This window comes from Equus przewalskii, chromosome 20 (assembly GCF_037783145.1).
Source record: "Equus przewalskii isolate Varuska chromosome 20, EquPr2, whole genome shotgun sequence".
NCBI lineage: Eukaryota > Metazoa > Chordata > Mammalia > Perissodactyla > Equidae > Equus > Equus przewalskii.
The window spans coordinates 10,833,187-10,855,159 of NC_091850.1; the positions used below are offsets into that span (position 1 = coordinate 10,833,187).

At 35.3% G+C, this 21,973-nt stretch overlaps 1 protein-coding gene across 7 annotated transcripts in view; it reads right to left on the reverse strand.

Moving 5' to 3' along the window:
- KIF2A (kinesin family member 2A) overlaps nucleotides 1–21,973 on the reverse strand; it is a 67,675-nt gene that overhangs the window by 31,086 nt on the left and 14,616 nt on the right. For all 7 annotated transcript variants that reach the window (XM_070587500.1, XM_070587504.1, XM_070587505.1 and 4 more), the window contains 2 exons: nucleotides 2,045–2,139; nucleotides 1,542–1,661 (listed from right to left, as the gene is read on the reverse strand). In XM_070587500.1, coding sequence (XP_070443601.1) covers nucleotides 1,542–1,661; nucleotides 2,045–2,139 — 215 coding nt within the window. The remainder of the gene's footprint in view (nucleotides 1–1,541; nucleotides 1,662–2,044; nucleotides 2,140–21,973) is intronic.

The window sequence follows — 21,973 nt, forward strand, 5'->3', positions numbered from 1 at the left end:
CTGATTCATTTAATCTTCACAATAATGCTGTGAGGTCATTATTATTGCTATTCTGGTTTCACAGATGAGGAAAGTGAAGTAAACAAAAGTTAAGTAATTTCATGAAAGTGTGTATTTTTAATCATCATGCTACCCTGCCAAAACTAAGTAATACGTTTCATCTTTGGACATCAGGGGGTTAATAATAAAACATTAGCTTTAAGTAACTTACGACCCATTGTTAAAATGCAACATCAAAATACTATGAAACGCACACCATCAGTTAAACTGAAAGGTTTCATTAGACTCTCCAAGACACTGACTCAGCATAGCTTAGGGTAGCAAATTTTTGGTCCTATTATTTATCTACCAAGACTTCATTTTATTTACCTGAAAAAAGACATCAAATAATGCAGTTGTTCTCAATGCTAATGTACATTCAAATCAGATGGGTACTATTAAAAAAGGATATTGATTGGCCTCCCTTTGGATAAAATAAAACAATCTCTGGAAATCGGCCTAGGAATCAGTATTTTAAAAAATTCTCCAGGTCATTCTAATGCACAGCAAAGGCTGCTAATGATATATCAAGAAGAATAAACTATGAAGATCCTTCAAGGTGGTGAAGGCAAATATGAAAAAGTTGGTTTCTAAGTGGTAACTGATAACCCTGAAGTAGTGACTCTCAATAGCTGAAATCACATGAACTAACAATCTGCATGGTTTAAAAAGTAGAATGTTTTGCTGATATTGTTAAGCATATTTGGATGCTTATATATGTCTTCCCTGCACAACAGCAAGTTCCTATAGGGGTACAGTCATGTCATATTCATCTTTGTAGATGACAGAATCAATAATGTAGAAAAATCAACAAATGCTTGTTGGATTGAAAACAAAAAATTGAAGATTCAACAACTTTAAGGGACTAATTGGTTTAAAAAGAGCTATATTTTGATACAAAGTTTTAACAGTGAGAAGTTTCAAAAGAAAGGAAGAATTATCTTCTAAAATAATAAAAATAACATGCCTTTCATATTTTGTAAAGGTTAACTGTTAGGGAGGATATACTACGACTTTAAAGTTCATCTTCACAGATAATATAGAAGTAGTTCAACTACACTCTATCATTTCCCATCTTTAATAAACAAATAGCAGAATTACTATTTCAAAAGACTATCAGAGTAGGAATTTATTATGACTAATAAACAGTCACTCTTTCTTTATCAATGTCATATGTATTCACTCAACAAACTGACAAGCAAATGGCTTCGACTCATATCTCCTGAGAAGCTATTAGTCTTAGGAAAAATCCTAATCAGGCAAGGAATTTCTAGGATCTTATCTAATGATTGTCATAACTGTGAATTAAAACAACCTCAATCCTTGAAAGTATGTGTGTATATATATGCATGTGGATGGCAGAAAGAACTAAGGGTTTTTTAAAGAAAGCAAACTAATTTTAAAACATGCTCTTTACAGCTTGCCAATTTCAAACCAGAATACACACACACACACACACACACACACACACACAGAGCCTGCTCTGAATTTTCACCACTAACCTTTACAATTTTGTTTACTTTGGCTGAGGATGTTGGAGGTGGAGGTGTTTCTGGACTGGGCTCAATTTCCTCATCAGGTACAAGGTCAGGGTTAAGTGAAAAGATGCTCTCCAGGTCGATCTGTTTTAAAAAACACATATATTTGAGAGTGTATCTTGACAATTAACCTTTTATTTTTCAAATAAATTTACAGAGAGATAATGTTAAATGATTCCAGCCTAATGAATGGTATTGCCTTGAAAACTAAATTGTCTAGAATTATAACCCATGTATATTTTAAAAAATCTCTTAAGATAACATTTTCTGGTCTTGATTATATGTCCAATTTCATAAGATATGCAGGAAGAATCTACCTTTTCTTGATGAAATTATTCAATGATTTGAGTTTTTCAAGGAATGATAAAGAATACATGCACTATATAAAAATTAAATACTTTTGTTTTGTCTTATATTCAGAATCTTGATTGTAGGACTAGAAATAAAACTTAACCCAGTGATCACACCTCTTTGCCTTTCGTGTCTCCATTCTCTATCCATTCAACAGTTACACTTTCATTATCTTCATTTAAAGATGTTACCATTGCTTGATGTATTCGGCCTAAATGGGAATAAAACACACATTTTTAAAATTATAGCATTCCTAAAACTTTCAAAAAGACTATGATACTACTTTTCTTACAAAGGATTTCCACAAACTCTCAGGATTAGAGAATGAGCTTTGTTCATGGAACCATAAATCAATCTGCTACTTGTCAAGACCAGGAACTCAAGAAACTGAATTAGACTGAAAGTTTATTTTCAGTATACACAATAAATGGTTACACACTGGCATGGAATGCCTGAAATTTTATACTCTTAAAGAGTTCTAATTATTAGAAAGTTTCCTTACTATGAGCCAACAATGACTCTGTAGAACACAGAATATTTATAAAGCAATTTTTAATACTATATTGATATAAAAATCACTATCATATACTGTACAAATTGATAATATTACTTTAAAATTGAGAAAAGGAATGAGTCCAAAAATGTTGAGAAATGCTAATCTAAAACATTCTCTTTCTGTACGTTGCCTATCCAAACCCATTCTACTCCTTGCTTCATCTGACAACTCCAGTACTTACCACCTACAGAGAGAGGACATTATACTATATAATATATTAGACTTGTTTTCCCTCTCTTAAAATATTGTGAATCTTACCTATTAATACTTAATAAATATAATTTTTAATTATTACATAATATTCCACTATGTTTATCACAACTTATTTAATACCTATTGATGGTGACTTAAGTTATATGAAGTTTTCTTATTATTATAAACATTGCAACAAATACTGCTGCACATTTGTCATTACGTACCTGTCAGAGTATTTCTTTGGGACAAATTCCCAGAAGCAGATCAGTAAGTTTTATATATGTATGTATGCGTTTGTATGCATGTGTGTCTATTTATATATTTTTTTATTTCATGTTTTATCATTTTAACTTACTTCACCCACCCATTATTAGTCAAGTGAGGAGAGAAAGTATTTGTCATATATCTGCATTTCAATATTACCTAGTAAAATGATGAACATATGGAATTTTCCTATGTATTTCTTAAATGAAATCCTTAGGGCATCTATAATTTACCCTAGCTCTTTAAATATCTAAAAAAGCTACAGCTCTTAAATATCTAAAAAAACCCAGATATATAGTATATAAAACAATGTTACTGTAATAACGAGGCATACAATATATTTAAAGAAAATACCGATACTCATTATTTTTATAAGTATTATTGTTTATACATGACTATCAATCACTCTCTTTTCTATATGGGCTCATATAAAAATCTGAAGAAGTAATAAATGAATATAATCTTGTTAAAAATTCAAATATTGAAGATATAAGTACTCTCAAGTGATATACTTGTGCTTTTTTTAAAACTAAAATATATACTGGCAATCTTTCCATGACAGCATTATAGACCAACATATTAATTTTAACAACTGCATAGCATTCCATAAAAGGAACATATCACAATTTAACTATTTCTTTACTAAGAGTAATTTCAATTATCTCCAATAGTTTGCCATTAAAAGAGGTTGCACTGAGTATCTGTACATAGGTGTGAACATTTTCATAAATAAAATTTCTAGAAGCAGAATTAATGGGTCAAGGAAACCGAAATTTTGCTAAATAATCCAAAATTGCCCTCCATTTACATTCCCACCAACAATGCAACCTATTCCTCCACACCCTAATCAACAGTGAGAATTACTAATTTAAAAACTTTTACCAATCTCAAAGCCAGTTCTTTCCTTCAGCTAATAATTTCTAAGCATGTATATGTCAGAGACTGGCTCATTTACTCCATATTGGTTCATTTCACATAACAAATATACCTATGAAGTAGATATCTCCATTTTTAAAATGAGGAAACTGAAGCTCAAAGTTAGACAGCTAATGAGCAGCATGGATTTGAACCTTGGTCAGATGCAAAAGCACTTGCTATTACCACTAAACTTCTCTGCTCCCTTAAATTAAGCTGATGAAGCAGAAGCCTATGTGGCTTAAATTCCAAACACCTCTGTAAAAATTTATAAACTGTAGCATAGCACAACTCTCACCGTGCACCAAAAACTCCTAGGGAGCTTTTACAAAACAAAATGATGATGCCTGAGTCTTATCCCCCAGATAATGAGTCATTTCTTACCAATTACACTGCAATCCCCTTGGCAAGCCACAAATGCCTTAATCTTGGATTATTGCAATTCTCTCCCAACTAGTCTCCCTGCTTTTACTCTATCTTCCTTTCTGTCTACTCTCCATAGAACAGCCTGAATATTCCTGGTACAAACTACGTCAGATTATATTACTCCTTTGCTCAAAACCTTCCAGCAGCTACCCATCTCACACAGAGTAAAAGCCAAAGTCCTTCCAACAGCCTTTGAGTGACCTACATAGCAAGACCCTACATAACCTGACCCCTCATTATCTCTGTGACCTCATTCATCCCTGACTATGGTAGTTCTCCATTTACTGACTGATTCCTATCTCATACAATACTCCCCCTGGCCCCCAAAAAGTTCTAGATGGTTCAAGGACTTAAATGTGAAGACAATGTAAAAGCAACTGAGTAAATAGTGGTGCCATTTACTGAGGTAAGTGGACATTAGAGAAGAAGCAGGTGTTGGGGGCTGGAGGGAAATGATGAGCTGGAAAATACTGGCAAGATTCAAAGGAGAGGCTTAAAAAAGGGAAATGAGATAACCCTCACACAATTTGATTTGGACAGAAATTAGGTAACTAACCAGTAGAAGTGGTATGTGTCAGTTGGATCCTCTAGGAAGCAGATGTTGAGACAAAAGGACGAGAGGTTCATTGTGAAAGATAAAAGGAGGAAACAGGATGGAGCATGGAAAGTTTTCAGACCATGATGCAGATCTGAATGCTGTGAAGGAAAAGGTATATAAAGCAGGATTGCGCAGAGAAAGCCTCAGACCTTGATGCAGATCTGACAAAGCCTTGGCCAAGCCAGCAGCGAGCTGCAGAGCAAAGACTGCCCATTAGAGAAGGCCCACACTGACCAAAATGGAAATACCCTAGTACCCACACCATCTTCAATCACCAGCTGGATGTTTCCCAGGAAACGCAAGGCCTCAGCTCAAAAGCTAAGGAGTCTGAAGATATTAAGAGCTAGAGGCTGTCAGCTAAATGCACTCCCTGGAGCTGAAGGAGAAGTTTTTTCTTAAAGGGAGATCCAAGCAGTGCATCTACATGGTTGCCACAGGATATGAAAAAGAGAGAGATTGAGTTTAATTGGTCGTGGAAGTGGAGAGTGGACCCCAGAGAGCCATGAGCTGCTCTGCTGGTCACCATCACAATCTAGGAGGAGCTACCAGTGCTTGCATTAAGCCTCACATTTATCAGCATCTCCACAACATGAGTAGTGAGGCTGAGACCCAGCAGCCACTCTCCCCACCACCCCACCACCCCTGGGAGCCTCACAACAGTAATTCCCGCTGGTGAGGACAAGATTACTGCAACAAAGGTTTTGGGAAAAGTGAAGCAGTTTAACATAAGACATTGATAAGACTTCATCAATAGGAAATTACACCAAAGAAGATGTATTTGAACACCAGACTACCATAAAAACTTCCAGCAGGAAACAGAGAGGCTGTGGTTGAGGTTGTTGAAGAAAAAAGTACAGATGGGGTCTCCATGCAATTACCTACAGAATTACCCCAAAAATGAGAATGAGGAAAAGCCTGTACATGTTTCAAGACCTACACCAAGAATCCTCCTGTTAGGCATCTTCCACAGTATTCCCACCTTCCTGAGAAGGGAGGAATGACATAGTGTACTGATAACTAGGTGTGTGAGAAAAGGCAGACCAGTAGAACAAAATCTGTATTAGTACTTATAGATCATAATTTCACAGGGACCTTAATCTCCAAAGACCTCCTAGAGACACAGCAATGAAGAGGATAAAGAAATTCAAGGAGATAACACCCAGTATCAGCAGTCTTCTCAACATTGGTACCTCCACAACTTCAATTACCAATGCAGACACCCAGAAAGCCTTAAGCCACAAGTTATCAGAGTCAAAAACAGCTGATCTGCCAGTTATGACTAAGCTCTAGAAGTTTAGTAGGGCAAGATTGAGAAAATGTTGGCTTATCTCTACCATGGTCCAGTTTACTCACCCAATGAGAAGAAATGAATATGAAATTCCAGTAACAAGAAATGAATAGAAAGATGGAGTTGAATGAATGAAGTCTTAAGGGTGGCTTTTTGTGGGTGGATCAGATAATTAGAAATATCTGCAGTACCTGTGCAGCATGGGGTTTTTATCATTTTTCCCAGATGTCTCTAAAAAAATTTTTTTAAGCCTGACTTTTCCCAATATGCCTTTAAAGGGTTTTTTTTTTTTAAGAATTTATATATAGTTCAATTGAGATACTCAAATACCTCATTTTTAACTGTAATAAAAATCTACAATTTCATTTTTTCCAAAGTCAAATAATAAGCACCTGCTAACAAAGGTGTTAAGTAATAAAAATATATGATATTTTTGATATATATGAAGTTTTTCAAAGGAAAAGATCATTATGATAGTGATAACAAATAGGTATAATAGGCAAGTTTTGAGCCTGGATGACTGGGAAAATGATGGCACTAATGGCAGAACAATAAAATACTTTATCCTAAGTCTCAGTTGTTAAGAGAGATCATGCAACGAGCGTTAATAAGACAACTACAGATATAGAACTACAGCTCAAAGACAAATCAGGGTTGGAAATTTCTTCCCCCAGAACCTGAGTCAATATGCCTACATGGCCCTCCAAATACCATCCCATTTCTCTGGTTGGAGAAAATTCCTGTGCTCCATTCCTCACTAACTCATCGCCCTTTGACTCTCTGATTCTTCATTTACTCTTCTGTGAATTATATTATATATACTTCTACATTTAAAAAATAGAGCAAACACCTATGTATCCACCACCAGCCTGGTTAAGAAACAATACCTTTGAAACCCCTTATGTCCCCCTCCCTAAGTGAATCTCCCTTTCTCTCTTTTCCCTCCACCAGAAGTAACCACTATCATGATATTTGAGATAATCATACTGTGGCTTTTCTTTATAGTTTTGTCACTTATAAACGTAACACTAAAAAATCTAAACAGTTTGCCTATTTTTAAACTGTATATAAATGGACTGACACTACTTTAAGACTCGTTTCTTTTGCACAACCACTTTTCCAAGATTCATGTTGTTATATATAACTGTAGTTCACTCATCTTCACTACACATGAATATGCCAAAATTTATCTATTCTGCTGTTGATGGACATTTGTTTTTATGTGTTTGCTGTTAGGAACAACGGCGCTGTAGGCATTCTTATACAAATGTACTAATACAAATATGCAAGAATTTCTCTGGGATATATAATAAAAGAAGAAATACAATGTATGCACATATATAACTTTTCTAGTAAGTGCTACGTTTCCTATAGTGGCTATACCTACAATGATTTGTAATCCCACTAGCAATTACTTCACATCCACAACAATACTTCATATTTGTCACATTTACTGTATCATTTGTGGTTCTAATTTCTCTGACTTAATGAGGCTGTGCCTATTTTCGTGTTTGTTAGTCCATCAGGCCTTTCATGTGTTTGTCTTTTTCTTATTACTTCTCTACAGAAATTCTCTCTGTGTTCTTGGTATTAATCTTCTGTTAAGTGTGCTGCAAATATTTTCTCCAAAGTTGTGGTTTATCTCTTCACTTTCTTTATCGTGTCTTTTGACGAATTTAAGTTCTTAATTTTAATGTAGGCAAATACGTATTTCTCAATTACGATTTTCTATGTCATGAAATTCTTCCTGAGACCCAGGTCATTAACAGAGTTTCTTACATTTTCTTCCTAAAGTTTTACAAAGCCTTTTATATTCAGGACAGTGATCTACTGTCGTTTTGATCTTTGTGGATGGTAATACAACTTCCGTTTTTCCCCCCATGGAAAACAATTTGTTCTAGTGCCATTTCCTGAAAAGCCCTTCCTTCTCCTATTTATCTGCAATACTACCTGTGAAATTTCATGCATGTGTCTATGTCTTTATGCCTGAACCCAAATTACACTGTCTTAATTATTGTTACAGCTTTGCAATAAGTCTTGCCATCCGGTGAAATAAGCCTCCTGCCTTATTGTTCTTTAAGTTTCTTTGATCTTTTTAGCCTTCTGCATGTCTGTATAAATTTTAGAATCAGCTTGCCAAGTTCCAAAAATTAAATAAACAATAAAATAGACCCACCTATTAGAATTCTGATTGGAATTGCATTGAATATGCTGTTTTGGATTTTTACATTATGATCAAGGGTAATACAGGGGAGTATTCCTTTCTCATACCAACCTTATTCAGGAATAGTTAGCGTAAAATTAGAATTATTTGACCCTTGAGTGTGTGGTAGGCACTGGTTAAAACCATTGTGGCTTAAGGTTTTATTTGTGAGAAGATTCAATTTCCTTAATAATTATAGGATTACCGTAGTTTTCTATTCTTGACAGTTTTGGTAATTATATTTTTCTAGGAGATTTGTATAAGTTTTCACATTTTGGCAATAAAGTTATTCATAATTATGTTGAAAGCCTGCGGCATCTGTAATGATACTTCTTCATTCCTAATTTTTCAACCTTTTGTCTTGATAAATCTCACCTGAGATTTGTCAATTTTATTCATCTTTTCCAAGAACAACTGTTGGTTTTGTTGAGTCCTTTTATTATGTGTTATTAAATACTTAATTATTGGTCTTATCATTATTTCATTATTTCAACCTACTTTGGACATATTTTGTTGGGTTATTTTTTCTTAAATTCTTAAGATGGATGTTTAGCTCGTTCATCTTTATCCTTTCTTTTTTCCGCATATACAATTAAAGCTACACATTTCTCTCCAAGAACTGCTTTAGCAGCATCTTAATAATTTTTATATGTAGTATTTTTGTTACTGTTCAGTTCAAACTATTTTCTAATTTTCTTTATGATTCTTTGACTCTAGGTAGCCTGTTAATTATTTCTAAAGGTAAGACACCTGACCAACCAGAACAGACAACGTCACAAATAATTGGTATGACTTCCCCAGTGAACAGTGGTTGAGTATCACCCCTGTATTTCTACCTTAATTGCACTGGACTGCCTACCTTGGAGGAAAATTTTCTATAAACCTAGCTCCAGGGAGCAAATCAGGAGCAATTTTTTATCAACATCTTTAAAGAAGAGTGACACAAGTCACTGTCTTCAAACAATGAACTTGACTCTGTTTTTTATTTTTTATTTTCTGTGGGTTTTTTTGGCTGAGGAAGACTGGCCCTGAGAGAACATCTGTGCCCATCTTCCTCTATTTTGTATGTGGGAAGCACGGCTTGATAAGTGGTGTGTAGGTCTGTGCGTAGGATCCAGGCCGGTGGACCCTGGGCCACCAAAGCATAGCACGCAAACTTAACCACTGCGCCTCTCTGTTTTTTTAATCCTCCCATCATCCGATAGCAGTCAAACTTTTGCCATCCTTGCCTGCTCAGCCTCACCCATCCCTGAGTATTTCTGATCCATTTCTGCTCCATGGTGATATCTTATTCTGGAGCTCAACTACGCCTTCTTGATTTTCTCTTATGAATCTGGGGCAGAAGGATGTCAATATGTGAACTTTATTGTACTATTTTGACCAGAAGTCCCAATCCATCTTTAAGTCACACATCATATTTACAGAAAATGGGAGTCAGATTTGAAAACTGTAAGTTCACATTATATAAAACCAACATTATATAAATTAATTATAACCGTTAGTTTCAAGATTATGATTTTTTGAAAGTTAAAAATCTAAAGACCTATTTAAAAGTTTTCAGCTTTATTCCAACCTACTTGTAAAGATAAATTATGGTATAGAGAATGTCATCTCTTGAGAGTGAAGTAAAAAAATACTTGCAAAGAATTTGGAGAAGTACGGGCAAATCCTGCTGAACATCTCAGCAATTATTTTCCCAGTAGAACACCTCTTGGTTTTTAACACCCAAACTTCGCAAAACTTCTTTCTTAATGCAAGATATTTTGGCCAATGTTTATATGTGAAAAGATTTATATTTGTATATGCCAAAACTCAATTTGCATTTTAAACAAGAGTGTCCAAGAAAAATTCCAAGTTACACTCCAAATATAATTGATAGACGGTCAGAACATACAAAAGCATACCAAGTAGCAAGTGATAACAAAATATAGGCACAGGATGATGTCTGCATCATACTCCGTGTGAGCCATTTTCTGACACTGTGTGGTTGCCCTGAATGTATTTCCACACCTTCTATCTATTTAGTCTTTGTTTTGCCTAGTGTTGAATGAGTCCCAAAGTATTTAAGAAAATGTTCAAAGAAACTCCTGGGGATAGGCAAAAAGCAATTATGACGGAAGAAAAGATTTTACTACATATAAAACTGATTTGTTGCCCTTATTTATTGTTTGTTAAACATAATAGTATTACAGTTACATTTTTGAAAATAGTTGGGGTTTGGGTTGATAATTAACACTGCAATTTTTTCCCATTTAAATAAAGGGAATGAGCATTTTCACACACAATATCTGATTTTTAGAAACAGATCACTGACTTTAGGTGGAAGGTGACTGTGTATTGTTTAAAATCAGGAAGCTCATAGGTTTCTGTTATTGAGACCTTTAGACTTTTAAATATAATTAAATCATATGAAAACCACAGTAATTCTAAGAAGGAAAAAATCAGTTTATATTTGACCATTTTTAACCCAAAAAAACGGCAATTTCATATGATTCAACCTAAGAGAAATGTAAATTTCACCCCAAATTTAGATGTCGGGATAATTTATAAAAATATTACCTGCTATATCAAATAATATAAATATACAAAATATTTGAAATCATAATCTTTCTTTCAAAGCCATTTTATGTTCGGTTCATTTCAAGAAATATCTTTATATCATTTAAGTCTCAACTTTTTGTTATGGTGAAATCAGAGGGAAAATAGTTCAGATCTCAACTGTTTAATATCTGTTAGTAAATATTAAGACAAGTGATTTTTTAAAAAGAAAAAAACCACAAATGACTGAACAGAAGAACAAACACCTGAATTCAAGCCATTTTTGCCCCAATGAACAAAAATAACAAATACATGGATTCTATATTTCAGGACCTTCTAATCTTTAAAATTAAGATTGTTGCTTAAGATTGCTATTAGTTCTAGTTAACTTGCCATAAAATCTCATATATTTAATGAGTTGTCAAAAACAAGTTCTACATGTTGACAATTGCCTTTTGGTCTTTGAAAACAGGATCCTATTATATGTTTCCTAGTTCCACAGCTGAATCCACAGCAGCTGTGAGGCTAAGAAATGCCAGCAACTAATTAGGCTGGCATAAACCTTGTCTAGCACATGAAAGTATAATTTGGTTGCAAATGCAGAAGATAAGAGCCAAAATAAAACAGCCAAGAATACTAATAAAACATCATTACAAGCACTTAAAAATCTGAATATTTAAAATGCTAACAAAAATATATATTTTATTAAAAAGAGACAGTGGTAGAATATTTGGAAAAAGATGAAAAGGTAACAATCAATTCTTTTCAGATTCACACTATTTTTAAAAAGGTTGCAGCTGTTTCTGACATACCTAAGATTATAAATTCTATGTTTTCTTTCTATTTCTAATTACCCTAATCATAGAGTTGAGGTGTACATGAGCCTACATGTGACAAGTCTCCCCAAAAAGTAGACATTACTTTTATCAGTTCTTCTTGAGCTGTTTTGATGAAATTTTCTTTTCATACTTCTAAAAGAGTAAGACCTTGAAGGCTGGTGTGGTGGTGTAGCAGTTAAATTCGTGTGCTCCACTTTGGCGACCTAGGGTTCACAGGTTAGGATCCCCAGCATGGACCTACATACTGGTCATCAAGCCATGCTGTGGCGACATCCCGCATATAAAATAGAGGAAGATTGGCACAGATGTTAGCTCAGCAACAATCTTCCTCATGCAAAAGGAAGACTGGCAACAGATGTTAGCTCAGGGCCAGTCTTCCTTACCAAAATAAAATAAACCAAACCATGTAAGAATAAGACAACTAAAATGATTAGTAAAAATAAAACTTGAATTATAAGATTGTTTATAATGACAATTTCCAAGCCCTATGAAGTTGTTACAATCTACTGTTTTTGTTTAAAGTTTGATTAACTTAAAAATATAGCAAAAATTAATGCTTTGTAAATATCACTAGCTAAAAATATTATTTAAAAAATTTTTACACAAACTTTGAAAAAACTAGTGGTCATTGGTCATTCACATGTATATAGCCATGTAATGAAAATTAATATAAAAGTTTAGCTTATATATGCTAATAAATTAAAATATATAGTCTCTAGTGTATTTATTCTTGATAAAACCTCTAGTAACCTCGTTAATTTTCAATCAGAATACCAATGCATAATTTGAAAGGCTCTTTTTTCACTGACTTGAAAAACTGGTAAGAACATGTAGTTTTCTACTCCTGTACTTTTGCAAAAGCAGGGACTAAGAGGAAAAGCAAGCATAAATATCCATTCTCAGAAGAACAAAGAAGTAAATACTAACCTGAATTATAAAATCACACATTCAAAACAAATGCTTGGGGTGCCAGCCTGGTGGCATAGTGGTTAAGTTCCCATGTTCAGCTTTGGTGGCCTGGGGTTCACCAGTCAGAATCCCAGGTTCGGACTCACGCACCGCTTATCAAGCCATGCTGTGGCAGGCGTCCCACATATAAAGTAGAGGAAGATGGGCATGGATGTTAGCTCAGAGCCAATCTTCCTGAGCATAAAGAGAATTGGTGGAGGACGTTAGCTCAGGGCTAATCTTCCTCAAAAAGCGAAAAAAAACAAGTGCTTGGCAGAATAATGCTTCCAGAGGGTGAGTAAAATACATATGCTTACTCAAAGTAGTTGGTAAACAGATATCTGAAAGAAGCACTTTATTCTAAGTCAGTTCCTACCAGAAGAGAATCCTGATAAATTAAAACACACTGACCTCAAAACTTTTTCGACTTCATATCATGTGGTTGATTACAATCTCTTAAATAGGTTTCTTATTTTTTCTTAAATTTTGTATAAAACATTGATTCCGGCAAAATAAATCAATTGTATATTGCATTATAAGAACCAAGTGCTAGTGTAGAATGAAAATTCAAAAATTTGAGTGCATCCTGTTTACAATAGCCAAGACGTGGAAGCAACCTAAGTGCCCATCAACAGACGAATGGATAAAGAAGATGTGGTACATATATACAATGGAATACTACTCAGCTGCAAAACAGAACAAAATCATTCCATTTGCAATAACATGGATGGACCTTGAGAGAATTATGTTAATTGAAATAAGCCAGCAAGAGAAAGATAATCTGTGTATGACTCCACTCATATGAGGAATTTAAAACTATGGACCAAGAACAGTTTAGTGGATACCAGGGGAAAGGTGGGGTGGGGGGTGGGCAGAAAGGGTGAAGTGGTGCACCTACAACATGACTGACAAACATTAATGTACAATTGAAATTTCACAAGATTGTAACCTATCAATAACTCAATAAAAAAAATAATTAATATTAAAAAATAAAAAAAATAAAAAAAATAAAAATTTGAGTGCATCTTTCCAAGTAGAGTCATAGCAAAACATGTTATCTTAATTAGCTTTTGTTGTCTAAGGAGGTTTGTTTAATGCTGTCTTTTAAAAGTTACAATTCCTTTCTTTGACTTATTAAAAAGATGTTCCTTCAGGAACATGAAAATGATCCAAAAATAAAAAGTTGGGAAAATGGAGATTGCCAAAATGCTGCTCTAAAATAGAAAGACTAAACATGACAATCAAAGGACACTACTAAAAGCATTATTTAGAAAATGAAAAACATTAACTACACAGTAATATTCACACATTATTTCTTGTCTTGCCAACTACCTCAAAGCAGTTTATAATTTAGTACTGATATTCTCTCCAACAGTAAATGTCAATCTGTTCCTAGATGGTAATGATCAGTAAATGAAGAGAGAAAAGAATCTGGCGATTTACTGGAGATCATTACAGCAGATCCCACCTAAGTCAAACTCCCAAACTCTGATATCTAGGTTTTGTTAGCTAATCTAAGCAGTGATGAAAAGAATCCTTAATGAGGACTATGTAAGCATCACACCTTCTCCAATAGCTGTGATGGAACAAGGAGCCATTAGAGAAGGACACAAATAATGCCTCAGCTGACACTGGTAACAGTGCTGTTGCTGTTTAGTAAATCCCTGGGGAATGTGACTCTGCCAAACATAGAGACCTTCTTGTTTTGGTTTATCACATTTAAGATGTTAGTGTTTATAACTAAATAAAAAAGTTCCATCATTTCCCTTTTTAGACTTTAAACACAAAGCTGGAATTCTGACACTAGAAGAGAAAAATAGGAATTGGGATAGCTAAGAATTTTCATGAAGAAAATACAACTTAAAAATGGGACAAACTCCATTCACATCGTAAAAAAAAAAATACAGATTTTCAAATTCTTACCTCATCTGTCCACTGTTTTGAAAAGAGATGTGAAAATTTAATACTGCTCATTCTCTCTGGGGTGTTGGGAAACTTCAGATATTGTTGGGGTTTTTTTGGGATGACTGAAACACACTGCACACTAACAATTTGGGTAAAATGATCATTTAGAAGGGCCTATTGTGCAGCTTTTTAGAAAATTTCCAACATGAATTTGCACAAAGTAATAAGAAAAAACATCATAAAGGGGCCATGATACCATTAAAAAGTACTAAATCACTGTAGTTTCCTGATATTATTCTGCATATTTAGGGTTGGGAGAAGGGAGGATTAAAAAACTGTCCAAAACCACTAGTAAAGAGAACATAAAAACTGATTTTCTAAAATCATGATAAGTTATATGATTAGGATTCTAGCTGAAATAGTGATACCAAAAAAGCATTAAAAAATTCATAAAGCTTATTAACTAAAGTTTAACTAAATAAATTTCAACACATTGTAATTAAAAGACTGTTCTTCCTATCTACATTCCCCTAAGGTGACAGAATATCTGAAATATGTCTTTATTCATTTGTTAAAGAATAAAAGATCTGCTATCTAGAATACCGTATTTTCACAAGCGGCATATTGTTAAAATACCATGTTGCTGATAGTCCAAAGTTTTTTAGTTATGTGCTGTTGAAGCGAGCACTAATCCAAAATTTTGAGGAAGAACTGGCCTTCACAGATGTTCTGCTGGATATATATTGAGCAAAGATATTCTGCTGCATATATTGAGCAATGCTAACTGCTCTCTAGTTTAAATTCTAATTTACTCAAAAGGGAATTCCATACCCATACAGCTGTGCTATTTCGTGAACTTTTCATAGCTACACGTAGATATCATCTTCTCTTATGCTTAAATACATCCTAACAGGACATAACGATCTTTTGGAATGTTTCTGAAGCATTTCAACAGCAGTAACCCAGACAATGTACACTTGTATATATACTTATATACAAAATTTAAACATAACTCAGGAAGCTGCCAAAAACATTGTAAAATGTTCAGCCACTGCAACTATTTTCAGCAAACCTCCTAACTTTCATTAGGGAATTTAAGGCCTGAATTCAGGTGACTGAGTGCAGTAAGTATTTAGTAAAAGTTGCAGACATGCTAATGAGGACACCAAACCGACTGATAACATCATGATCTTTCAAAAAAAAAGACCACTCACTGATAAAGAGGCTAGGCAATCTGAACATTCTCCTAGGAGATGAATCTTACCATATAACACTTAGAAGAGAAACTTGCTACTGTCTATAGAAACAGCAGCATGTACCAACACTAATAAGAAAAAAAAAAAAACCCAGTATTGAAAAGCTATGTCTACCTTTCCTGTCTTCCAGGATAATGGGACAGAAGAGCTTCCCTGGAAACTTTAAAGCATGTTATAAACACATAAATGATTTTCAAAAACACATATTCCAAAAATGTATTTTGTCGCCAGAAAAGGAAAAATACGGGAAATGTCTATCCAAGCTAAATAATAATGATAGCTACACTTTAAAAATAAAACTGCTACATAGATGAAATCTTAATTGAAAATGCTGAGCCTTTGGTCATACTAGTACAGTGTTAAATCAGTCAGCACTGGAGATGAATTAGTTTAATTTTAAACTAGTCATTCTTAACCACTATACAAAAATGTGTTCCTTCATACATTATTGTGTTGCTGTGGTCTTGAACAAGAGTTCGGGCTCAGAACATTTACTCATAACTCCTTTGCTATAGACTGAATTGTGTGTCCCCCCTAAATTCATATGTTGACATCCTAAATCCCAAAGTGATGGTCTTTAGAGATGGGGCCTTTGGTAGGTAGTTAGCATTAGATGAGGTCATGACGGTAGGGCCCTCACGACGGGATTTGTGGCTTTATAAGGGAAAGAGGGAGATGTTCCCTTTCCACCCTGTGAGGACAGAGTGAGAAAATGGCTGTCTGCAAGACAGAAAAAGCGCTCTTACCAGGAACCCGATCAGCTAGAACTTTGATCTTAGTTGGACTTCCCAGCCTCCAGAACTGTAAGAAATAATGTCTACTGTTTAAGCCACCCAGACTATGGTATTTTGCTATAGCAGCCCAAGCAGACTAACACATCCTCTCCCAAATGGTAAAGGCCATAACCAGGCAGTAGCAATACAAAGATGAGTAAGGCACATTCTTTGCTCTGTGCCAAAATCTCAATCCCTGATTGCAACGGCACTACTTCCCCCAGGAATTTGCCATCACAATTTCTGCTCCATTCTACCTATGGGAGCCTATGATGGCAGTGACTCTGAGCCAGGGAAATTTCTACTTTCAATACCTCACCAATTTGGATTAAGAGAATAGATGATCACTCCTTTAAGCCCTTTTACCACTAGGGTAGAATATGGAAAAGCAAATTCAGCACTGTTAAAGCAAAAGGTACACAAAGAAAAGTAGAGCCCCCAGAATCTCATTGTGGAGAAACAGGCTAAAGACAGATTATGAGCTTGGTTTTGTACGTACTAAGTTTGAGGTCTCTATTAGACCTCTAGCAGAAATACTAGTATCTCCATACATATAGTATATGTCTGACAGACTGAGGATGGTCCAGGTTGAAGATAAAAGCTTGACAACTGTCAGCATATACAGATCATGCATCCTCAACAGGGAGCAAAAACTGGCTCTTTGGAAGGGGAGATCTTAGATAGTACAATAGTCTGCAGCTCTCCAAAGGGCTAAACCACATAAACAAATACACAGTATATGTGATATTAAAATTCCACGGGAGGATGTGATTAGGAAAAAAAGTCCAAAACAGCTCTTTGGAGTGTGACAATAGTGAAAAAAGGTTTGAAAAACACTGATATAAATAGTATTCAAGGCAATGAAAGTGGATGTGATCCAAGAGAATGAAGGTAGAATTCCTGGCCTTCAATGTGAAGAGGTCAGGGAGATGATGAGATATCAGCAAAGGAGATCAAAAAACTGCCAGAGAAAAAGAAGAACAATTAGGAGATTAGAGTCCTGGAAGCCAAGTGAAGAAGTTATTTCAAGGAAGAGTGTTGATCAACTGTGTCAAATGCTAAAAGACCAAATAAAATGAGAGCAATGCCAAAAAGTGAAAGTGCAATCAAGAGGGGTTTTTTTTTTAGATGAGAGAAATAACAGCATTCCAAGATTTTGACAGAAGTGATTCAGTGAAGAAAATGTTGATGATGCAGGACAAAGAGAACTGATGGAGTGGTACCTCTGGACAGGACAAAGGGGACAGAATCCAGTGCACAAGTGGAAGAATTTGGCCATAAATAGGAATGGAGTTTATCCATGGCAAAGCAAGGAAGGCAGAGTTACAGGCGCAGATACCGGTACTCGCGTACATGTGGTAGCCTTGCAGAAGTTCTTTTCTGATTGCTCATATTTCTCAGTGGTGAAATGGTAAGCAAGGTCATCGGCTTAGTGTGGGTGAAAAAATAAACACTAACAATTGTATGACACAAGTCAGCTAGAAGGGGCTGGCCCTGTGGCTGAGTGGTTAGGTTCAGGCGGTCCACTTCGGTACCACAAGGTTTTGCCGGTTTGGATCCTGGGTGTGGACATGGCACTGCTCATCAAGCCAGGCTGAGGCAGCGTCCCACATGCCACAACTAGAAGGACCCATAACCAAAAATATATACAACTATGTACCGGGGGGCTTTGGGGAGAAAAAGGAAAAATAAAATCTTAAAAAAAAAGTCAGCTAGGAAACAGTGAATGGGCTAGAGAGATATGACTTCTTATTCAAGGAAAGTAGCCATGAAATTAAATTGTGATCAGTCAGCAATAACTATGATTTTTCCCCCTCCAGTCAATTTCAGACAATGAAGAAAGGGCAAGGATGTTTAAAATATATATAAGGGAGTGATCTGAGGTTTTGCCAGTCAAGAGAGGGGCAAGGTAATTGAAGTTACACATACAAGGGAGTGCTTATAAGAAAGCAAGTGAGGACACGAGGGGAGGAAGGAACAATAAAAAGTAGCAGGATTACATATCCTGGTGGGGTCAAAAGATTAGAGGAGTCAGGACACTAGAGGGAATATGCTGGAAAGACAGAATGTGACTGAAAACTGGGATGCTTGAAACAGAGATTATGGAGATACTGCATGGAGACGTCAGAGTATAGTGAGCTAAGGCCAAGGGCAAGATCACTGAAAAGAAGGAAGGCAAGAAGTTCAAAGAACTGAGAGGTCAGGGCACTAGAAGGATCATCTATACATGAATGTTGCAATTAGGAGGGAATAACAGTGACTCAGGAGCAAAAAGCTTCAAAGAATTAGGGAAGTTGGCAACGTCTGATCTTATCTTGGGTAACCAAGTAAGGATGTTTCCATTAACGAAGATAAGAAATACAGGAAATACAGAAATCCAGAGATAAAGGCAATGGATTCCATTTTTTATTAATTTAATTTGAAATACTGGCAGGAAATCCACGTGAAAATATCTAGAAAGCAAACCTGAAATCCAAGAGAAAGATTAGATCTGAAGGAGCATTTTAAGAAAGTTTTTATTTAAAAAAATTTTTATTACAAAAAATTGCAAACATCTATACTATAAATGCCAAATATCCTTCACTTAGTTTCAATTTTTAACACATAGCTAATCCTGTTGCCAATCCTCCCACTACCATGAGTGGATTATTTTGAAGCAAATACTAGATATCATATCAATTCATCCACATTTACTTCAGTATGTATGGAGATACAACTTTACAGATTTTTACATCCTGCTTTAAAAAAAATCCCTTCTAATGCATCTATTTTTCTTTTTCCCCCAGATATTTTAATACAGCTAGGAGGGTTTTTAGTAAATTAGACCACATACTATTGATGTGTTTTAAAATTACATTAGGGATATGATCATAAAAAAACTAAAACAAATCATCCTTACCACAGTTCAAGTTTCAACTCCACTTCCCATATATCTCTACGCCTGGCTTTGTGCTGTGCTTACTATGGTTTCTCTCAATCCCAGATACATTATACTATATATGCTCACCTACACACAATGAACAACCCCCTTCCACCCTTCAACCCTGGTAACAAAGATAGCTGACCTTAAGACTAGGATATCAATATACCCCAAGGCCTTATTTCCATCAATTGATAAATGGAGTATTATTCAGGCACAGAAAAGAATAAACTACTGAAATATGCTACAACATGGATACACTCTGAGTGTGAATTATGCTAGGTAAAGAAGTTAGACATTAAAGGTCACGTAATATGATTCCACTTATCCGTAACATCCAGAACAGGCAAATCCATAAAGATAGAAAGTTGATTAGTGGATCAACAGGAGCTAGAGTGAGGTGGGATGTAGAGTGACTGCTTATCTGTGTATGGGTCTCTTTTGGGGGCAATGAAAATGTTCTGAAATTAGATAGTGATAATGGTTGCACAACTTTGTGAATATACTTAAAATCAGTGAATTATACACTTTAAATGGGTGAAATGTTTTTCCCATCGGGAATTTTAGTTTTTCCTTCTTTTTCTTTATTGAGATATAACCAACATGTAACATTAGTTTCAGGTGTACAGCAAAATGATTCAGTATTTGTATATATTGTGAAATGTTCACCACAATAAATCTAGTTAACATCCATCACCACACACAGCTATATATCTTTTTTCTTGTGATGAGAATTTTCAAGATTTGTTCTCTTAGCAACTTTCAAATATACAATACAGCATTATTAACTATAGTCACCATGCTGTACATTATAATCTATTACTTATTTATTTTACATTTGGAAGTTTGTACCTTTTGATCCCCTTCACCCATTTCATCCATCTCCCACTTCCTGCCTCCAGCAACCACCAATATGTTCTCTTTGAGTATGGTTTTTGTTTTGTTTTTTAGACTCCATATATAAGTGAGATCATATGGTATTTGTCTTTCTCTGTCTGACTTATTTCACTTAGCATAACACCCTCAAGGGCCATCTATGTTGTCGCAAATGGCAAGATTTCCTTCTTTTTATGGCTGAATAATATTCCACTGTATATTCACACCACATTTTCTTTATCCACTCATCCACTGATGGACACTTAGGTTGTTTCTATGTTGTGGCTACTGTAAATAAAGCTGCAATGAACACAGGGGGCAGATATCTTCCCAAGATAGGATTTTGTTTCCTTCAGATAAATACCCAGAAGTGGAATTACTGGATCATACAGTAGTTCTATATTTTTTGAGGAACCTCCATACTGTTTTCCATAGCGGTTGCACCAATTTACATTCCCATCAACAGAGTACAAGGGTTCCCTTTTCTCCACATCCTTGCCAACACTCTCTCTTTCTTGTCTTCCTGATAACAGCCATTCTAACAGGTGTGAGGTGCTATCTCATTGTGGTTTTGACGTGCATTTCCCTCATGATTAGTGATGTTCAGCACTTTTTCATGCACCTGTTGGCCATCTGTATGTCTTCTTTGGAAAATGTCTATTCAGAACCTCTGCCCATTTTTTAATAGAATTGTGAGGTTTTTTGCTATTGAGTTCTTTATACATTTTGGGTACTAACCGCTATCACATATATAATTTTTGACTATTTTCTCCCATTCAGTAGGTTGCCTTTTCATTTTGCTGATGGTTTCCTTCACTGTGCTTTTTAGTTTGATGTAGTGTCATTTATTTTTGCTTTTGTTGCCTAAAGAGGGTGAATTTTATGATATTTGAATTATACCTCAAATAATAAAAAAGAAAAGAAGCAGGTCACAGTAACTAGGGAAATAGAAGAGGACCAATGACAGAACTCTGGGAAACACCAACATTTAAGAGGGAGACAAACAGCAAGAACTTAGGAGATCAAGAAGAATAGTTCAAGAAGTAGGAAGAGAACTCATATAACAGGGTACAACCAAGTCCAAGGAAACAATTTCAAAAACTAGGAGATACAGAAAAAGTACCAAAATTGACAAAAAATTATGAAAAAATTTCCACCTTTACTAGTAATAATGTAAATTTAAATAACATTCACTATTTTTGCCTATGAAAAGATTTTTAAAAAACAACTTTCCTGAGAGAGTAATTCACCTAACACCAACCCTGGTGGTCCAGTGGTTAAGATTCTGTGCTCTCGCTGCCAAGGCCCCAGGTTCATTTCATGATTAGGGAATCACACCACACCACCCAAGTATCAGATGTCATACTGTGGCTGCTGCGTGTTGCTGTGATGCCGAAAGCTATGCTACTAGTATTTCAGGGTCACCCATGGTGGACAGGTTTCAGCAGAGTTTCTAGATTAAGACAGACTAGGAAGAAGGACGACTTCTGAAAAAACCGGCCATGAAAACTCTATGAATAGCAGCAGAGCATTGTCTGATAAACC